Source organism: Egretta garzetta, unplaced genomic scaffold, assembly GCF_000687185.1.
Source record: "Egretta garzetta isolate BGI_Z169 unplaced genomic scaffold, ASM68718v1 scaffold101, whole genome shotgun sequence".
NCBI lineage: Eukaryota > Metazoa > Chordata > Aves > Pelecaniformes > Ardeidae > Egretta > Egretta garzetta.
In genome coordinates this window covers 1,233,136-1,240,282 of record NW_009258666.1, presented here as the reverse complement: position 1 = coordinate 1,240,282, position 7,147 = coordinate 1,233,136, and the positions used below count along the sequence as shown (strand labels likewise).

At 50.3% G+C, this 7,147-nt stretch overlaps 1 protein-coding gene across 1 annotated transcript in view; it reads left to right on the top strand.

Annotated features, from left to right (window-relative positions):
• Nucleotides 1-6,786, top strand: part of GRHL3 (grainyhead like transcription factor 3) — an 18,623-nt gene extending 11,837 nt beyond the window's left edge. Inside the window, exons 13-16 of the mRNA XM_035903986.1 lie at nt 464-552; nt 697-782; nt 1,936-2,000; nt 6,672-6,786. Coding sequence (XP_035759879.1) covers nt 464-552; nt 697-782; nt 1,936-2,000; nt 6,672-6,786 — 355 coding nt within the window. The remainder of the gene's footprint in view (nt 1-463; nt 553-696; nt 783-1,935; nt 2,001-6,671) is intronic.
• Nucleotides 6,787-7,147: the final 361 nt, after the last annotated feature.

The window sequence follows — 7,147 nt, the reverse complement described above, 5'->3', positions numbered from 1 at the left end:
CAGGACAAGGGGTAATGGTTTTAAACTAAACCAGGGTAGGTTTAGACTGGATATAAGGAAGAAATTCTTTACAATGAGGGTGGTGAAACACTGGAACAGGTTGCCCAGAGAGGTGGTGGAGGCCCCATCCCTGGAAGCATTCAAGGCCAGGTTGGACGGGGCTCTGAGCAACCTGATCTGGTTAGCGGTGTCCCTGCCCCTGCAGGGGGGTTGGACTAGATGACCTCTAGGGGTCCCTTCCAACCCAAAACATTCTATGATTCTATGATTCCATGATTCTATGCATTACGCAGGAAGCTGCAACTCTGGTAGATGCTCTGCTGCCGTAATTACAAACCCGATATTTAATTGCTGGATGTTTCTTGGAGTAATTGGTCGTTCAATCAAAAGTTCAAGTGCTGGAATTGTTTTGTTTGCTGCTATTGTTCTGTCCTCTTGAGAGTACTGTGTTCCTTTTGCTTAGGCTGCCCTTAAAACGGAGTGGTGCCTCGTTCACAGATGAGTTTGACCCGATACCTCCAAAACAAACCAAGGAAGAAGATCCTCAGAGAGGTAATGCCTGGGATGGGAACTCTTTGTGAATGTAGCGCCTCATTTGATCCAAGGAACCTTGGATCTTGAGTTACATGAGGCGACATCACTCTGAGAACGTGCTTTAAAGAGCCCTGATCCAGCGCTGTGCCTTATCTCTTTCAGTCTTGTTGTATGTGCGGAGGGAGTCAGAGGAAGTGTTTGATGCTCTCATGTTGAAGACACCAGATCTCCAGGGCCTCAGAACAGCTGTAAGTGTTATCAGAAAACTGTGGCACATGAACAAACTGCAGACAAAAGGGCACTGATACTTGGTGTACAGGAAACTGGACAGAAGGCTGCTTATATCTCATGTCTGCTTTCTCTTGAGAGCAGAAATGGAAATTGAAATTGTGAGCAGCAGGTAAATTCTACCCACAGCTCCTGGCATGGGCTGTGCGTTCTCAGTGCTGCAGCGGGGAGGAACACGCCTTATGGCAAGATGTTTTGTTCAGATCATAATATAAGTCTCCTCTTGTGACACCACGTTAATATTTTCCATTGTAAAACAACCTTTCTGTTCTCAAGGCTGTAGATGTGCAATCTGAAGCCAGTTCTGGCCTCGTGCTGGAATTCCCTGTGTTGTGTTTGAGGAACACACAGACATATTTCTGTGATGATTATCAGCAGCATCTCTGATAGCCCACCTCTCTTCAGAGACTGCTGGGAAGGAAACAAACAATAAACCTCCCAGATTTGGGGTGGCTTTATGGCTGTACTTTAAGCTCTGTTGGTTTTACAAACTTTTAAAAACAGAGAGTTTGAAAAATGTCAGCACAGAGGATTCTTTGCCATCTTCTCCCTCCCCCATCCCTCACTGGAGAGTCAAAAACCTTTACAGAAAATGCTTGTAAGAAAGCTACAAAACTGCTGTCGTCCTAAGACCGTAACTGCACTGGCCTAGGAGAGGGCTGCCGGAAAGCTTTGCAGGTCAGCGAACACCTGAGCAAAAGCCGCAGTCAGAAGCAGCCACAGTCAAACACTTTCTGTAGTTTCTCTCACCTTTGGCTGCATCAGCAAGGGAAAAGCTCAGCGCTCTCTGTGCCCAGCAGGTCGAAGCATCAAGTCCCAAACTGGCCAAGGAATGAGAGAAAGAAAATTAAGGCTGTTCCCCAAGGTTCCTGGCCTGGCAGCAGCCGCCAGAAAGAGAACCGAGGCCAAGCTGCAGCCTGCCCGCCTGCCCGCTGCAAGGCTCAGAGATGTTCAAATTGTCCTGTCCAGATCATTGCTTCAGCCCTTTTTTCTTGAGTAAAAGGGAGGGGGAATCCTTTGCTGCTCAATACCCCTGGCTCAGTGTTATCTTTGATTTTTATCATAGGAATTTCATTTTACAAGTACAAAGAATTGCCATGTTTTCTCTCACAGATTTCAGAAAAATATGGGCTTCCTGAAGAAAGCATTTATAAAGTCTACAAAAAATGCAAAAGAGGGTAAGCTAATCTCTCATCTGCTTTTATGCTGCGCCTCTAAAACCCCATTCTCTTTGGTACCCTGCCATAGGCTGAAATACCGTTTTAACAAGATAATAAAAAGTAAAGCCATGTGAGTCTCTGCTATTTGGAGCATATAAAACTCAGATCTTTCTAGGCTTTAAAGATTTGGGATAATGCTTGTTTGTATTATATTTGTTTGGAGTGTAAAGTCTCTCAAGGAAAGGAAGTTGGATGAAGGAGGAATTGTTTGGGTAGTTTAATGGGTGATCCTTTGTGTCTCAGTCTAAAAGCCTGAGGTTATGGAGAACTTATCTTATTGCCATCAGAGAGGTATAAATGTTTGCTTCTCCAAACCAAGTGCCTAAATGTCCCGGGCTCAGAAAGAGACTGTACTCATTAAATAAGAGCATGGGCAGCCCCAGTGGAGAAGAGGGGAGATCTGGAAGGGGAGTGTCTGTTCCCAGCTTCACCATCCCATCCCCAGACCAGGGGGGTCAACAGGAAACTTGACACTTACTTTGGGGGGTGATGGAGCAGACCCGTCTGGGCACTGGTGGCTCTTGGGCAGCCCCAGTACAGAAAGGCAGGTCCCACTTGAGACGCTCGTCAGGTGCTGCTGGGAGACGGGCACAGCTCTACCGGGGCTGACAGGTGAGGTTTGCAGTAAATGTGAGATGGCTTCTGAAGGGATTTCAACATGGTGTGTGTTAGTGACCATGGATCCATGTGGATCTCCCCCGTGGCTGAGAGGGAGCGGTGCTAGTTTGCATGAGCTGAATCTTCCGTGGAGGGCCATGGTCTTCTTGTGGAGCCTGCACTACTTTCAGAACTGTTTTCTGGACTAAGAACTCCCTCTGGTTTGCCCCCATCTCTGGCAGCAAGTTCTCCCTTCAGCTGATGGAAAGAGAACGACTCATAAACTCCCAAGCTTATTTTCATAAAGCTGAATCCAGAGCCCTTCTTGCAGAGCGAGCGAGATATAATCAGGCTTTGCAAGCAGCAGTGACTGCCTGGGAGATGAACTCATTGTTGTTGCTGGCCCTGGTCCAGAGTTTGAGCATGGGGAGAGACAGGCAGAAAAGCAAGGCTGATGACAGCTCCTGCGTTATGCAGCCCTGCTCTTCACACTAGCGTGGCCCCCTGAAGACGTCCTCTGTGTAACAAAACAAGGGAACAGAGTCCTTGGGAGTGAGGGTTAGACCAAAACTCTGCTGCTGCATTTGCTTTCTGGTGACAGTGAGGTGAGAAAGTCCTAAAGCTCCTTGGATGGGATCTTCGAACTCCTTTGATCCCCATGGGACGTAGCCTGTTTGCTTCAAGGGAGCAGAGCTGAAGTGAGGCTTGGAGGTAGCTGCAAGGAGGGAAGGGGAGAGGCAGAGGCAGTGGTTTCTCCTCCGTGCTGTGACATGGTGTCACTGAACTGGGATGCTGTTACAACCCCCTCCCTTCTAAATCCATAACTGAGCAACCTTTCCCCATTTAGAAGGGGTTTTAGATATGGTCCTAATTTTAAGATTATGGATGGGCCATAGTGAGGTATCCAAATTTGTCAGGAGGCTCTTCCACCTGTTCCTGAACGCGGGGCCCTCAGTGCTGCTAGATGCTGCTCATCCACCAGCCCCGGAAAAGGAAATTTTCTCCCCAAAGAAAAAGAGCAACACTGGCGGCCTCAAGAGAGGCCTTGTGCCATCCGCCTTCAGTCAGGGGGTGCCTCAAGTCTGATCTCGAAGAAGAACTGCGAAGACAGGGGTGGTCAGTTTATTCTTACAGCTTCAGGATGGAGCCGAGGCTCAGGTGTGTCACCTGTGGTGGCGGCTTGTGATGTGGCCATCACAGGTCATCAGGCTGTCATCACACAACAACTCCTCTCCGTACCTCCAGCTTGGGCTGGAGTTTTCGGAACCAGCTGACTGTGAGCACCTGCACGGCGAGAGAGATCCAAGCGCTGATGAGTTTGCAGGTGGACCAGGAAATGGCACCGCTTCAGGGGAGAGGCCACCTATACTTTGTTTTGCTTTGGTTCATTACTTGATCTGATAAGGAGTGAATGTTGTTTAATAATGTTTAATAATAATTGGGAGGGAAAACAGGCAGATGTCCTTTCTGTTTCTTCCCCAAAATGGTATCTAATGAAAAGAAAAGGCAACAACTGGAAATGAGATTAAAAAAAGCCCCAACTGACACCTAGCTTAATGAAGGCGGGGGCACGACTGATGCCACGGGTTATTGCTGAAGCATGGGGGACGTACAAGATTTTCTCCAGTCTACTAGGTGGCAGGGACAGGCACAATCCCTGCTCCCCTGGATTTAATTTTCCTTTGAATAATTTTACCCTATTGCTCCACCCTAAGCAATCCTCTCTTGGTAATTACAGCTTGAGGGGCAGATCTTCATCTGGTGTAAACCAGTGAAGCTCTGTGGTGCTACCTGGATTTACAGCAGGGGAGGATCTACCATCAGCCATGGGCCGCCTCAGAGTGATGAGCTCATTCAGATGAACTTAGTCTCAGGGTGACTCAAGAGCAGTAATAAGTAATTTCGTATCTTGGTGAGGTTTGGTCTAGAAAAACAATACAGGGCTCAGATTCCTAATCAACACTCCATTGAATCTTTTGTGGTTGAGAAATCAGATGGAAGCGTGGTAGCGAGAGGCCCGGGTGACTTCTCTGGCTTCCTGCGCTAAGATAGCCCGAGATAATGGGAGCAGCTCTGCTGCAAGGCTTTTTGTGATGACCCACCCCTGGGTATCCACGCTGCCCCTCTGGGGGCACCCGTTGGAGGCCAGTCTCCCTGGGGCGCAGGGCTTGGGCAGCCAGGCCCTGCGCTGCCAGGCAGCCCCAGCACCGCTCCCGTCTGGTGCCAGGAGGTGAAGATTCACCGGGACCAACCCCCAGAGGGTGTCAGAGCCCGTGCCTCAGCCTCCCCCTTGTGCTGGGTGGGATGCCCTTCTGTGCCCTTTAGGACAAGATGAAATGGCCTCAAGTTGCACCAGGGCAGGTTTAGGTTGGACATTAGGAAAAATTCCTTCCCCAAAGGGCTGTCAGGCACTGGAAGGGGCTGCGCAGCGAAGGGGTCGAGTCCCCATCCCTGGGGGGATTTAAAAGCTGGGCAGATGCGGTGCTGAGGGACAGGGTTTAGTGGTGGGATGGCAGGGGTAGGGGAACGGTTGGGCTTGATGATCTTAAAGGGCTTTTCCAACCTAAATGATTCTGTGATTCTACGACTGTGCCATGGCAGGATTAATAGCCTGTCAGTAAAGTGTTTTGTGCGGGGCTGAAAGGCAGCGCAGTGTCGAGCCCTGGGACGAAGCTGACACCAGAACAGACTGGAGACGAAGACAGAGCTCCCGGACAGAGCTCCCACCTTCACCTCTGACGTCTGGGCTGTGACGAGCCTGCCCGTACGCACTGTCATCTAAATGGGCAGGAGCCAGCTGCTGCAACCCCGTGCGGCTGTGCCGACCTCCAAGGCATTCCCTGGAGGGACACTGGGGCCCCGTGTTTGTGCCCGTTAAACTGTTAGATTTGTTAGATGCTCAGCCTTTTCTTTTTCTTCTTTTTAATCTTGGCTTCCGGAGCATTGCACAATTAATGCTATTGCCCCATTAATGACCCCAGCAGGAACCTGGAGGGGATGTGCTTTCTGCAAAGAAAGATAATTTGTTCTCTTTGTTTCCTCCAAACAGTTACAAATTTCACATCTGATTTATGGGAACGCACTGGGTGATGCAAAGCTGCCCCCTTACTGCCATTACAGTAATGAGGGGCTCTTGCCTGGCACAGAAGTGCAGCCTCAGGTTTAAATCAGCTGTTGAAATGTTTCCTTCTCCCCGTGTCTCCATGTAATTGATTCCAGGTCAGAGCAGCTGTGTGATCTGCAGCAGGGTTGGAGGTGCGCCCCGGAGCGCGGGGGGGAATTTGCCACCGGCTGGCCCAGCTGGCTGCGTAGCTCAGCCCGCCTGCGTGTGTTCCTCATGGAAAGGGCTCCCAGGCGATGCTCGGGGCACGTCTGCATGGGAGGTTGCTCTGGAGAGGAGAAAGGCATCCTATTCCAAACCCTATTCCAAACCACCTCCGTCTACTCCCAAAGCAGTCCCAGCTTGTTCAGAGTAACGCACCCCCAAGAGCGCCCAGGCAAGAAGCAAGGAGTGAGCAATTCTGCTCTAAATTCACACCCTGCCGTAATCCAGATTAATTTGCCTGTGTAGCAAACGCTGGGCCTAGGCATGTCGAGGGTAGAATTGTGAAAAGCTCTGCAGGACGTTCCTTTGTGTTGTATCGTGGCCATGATTAATTAATCATGGCTGAGCCCCTCAAATTGGGTAAGGTGGATGCTGCTGCAGTGCCTGCTGGTGCCAGCCCAGGGCTGTGACTCCCGCAGCAGCCTGGCAGCGGCCGACCCGCTCGGCTGGCAGGCAGCGAGGAGGGCGGCTGCGATAACGTGATGCTGATCGATAACAGGGCAGGAAGGGCGATTTGTAATGGGAATTTTGTGTGGAGACATTTCGGAGAGGGCCGCCCCTGTGCCACAAGACTTTGTCAGTGACGTTATTCCCAGTTCACGACTGGGAATCCTGAGTGTGCAGTCACGTCCAGCCCTCCCGACTAAGCTGCTCTGCAAACCTTTCCATGCGCTGCATCTGACCTGGCTGTTCTCCCTCTCCCGTAGGATCCTGGTGAACATGGACAACAACATCATCCAGCACTACAGCAACCACATGGCCTTTCTCCTGGACATGGTGGAAGCAGAGGACAAGTTCCAGATCATCCTCAAGGAGCTATAAAGCGCCGCAGGCAGCACTTACTGGGACTTATCTCAAAAGCCGGCAAGTTCGACCCAACAGAACTCAGCCTAGTGCCTCAACTTGTTGCCTTTACTTGAATACACTGCCTCTAGGGAGGGCCTCGGCCTCGCGGTGCCGGGCCGGAGACTGCTTGGAAGATCTGTTATCGATGTGAATGTGGAACTTCTCTCTGTTGAGTTTATTATTATTATTATTTTTTATTTTATTTTATTTTATTCCCTTCTGGCAATGGGCCTGACCTTCTGTTTCACAGCTGGGAACATGAAGCTACAGTAAGACGGCTGTCAGAGGCTGGGCGGAGGCAGGGGACTGCCTCTGCTCGCTGGTTGCCTTGGCCCGT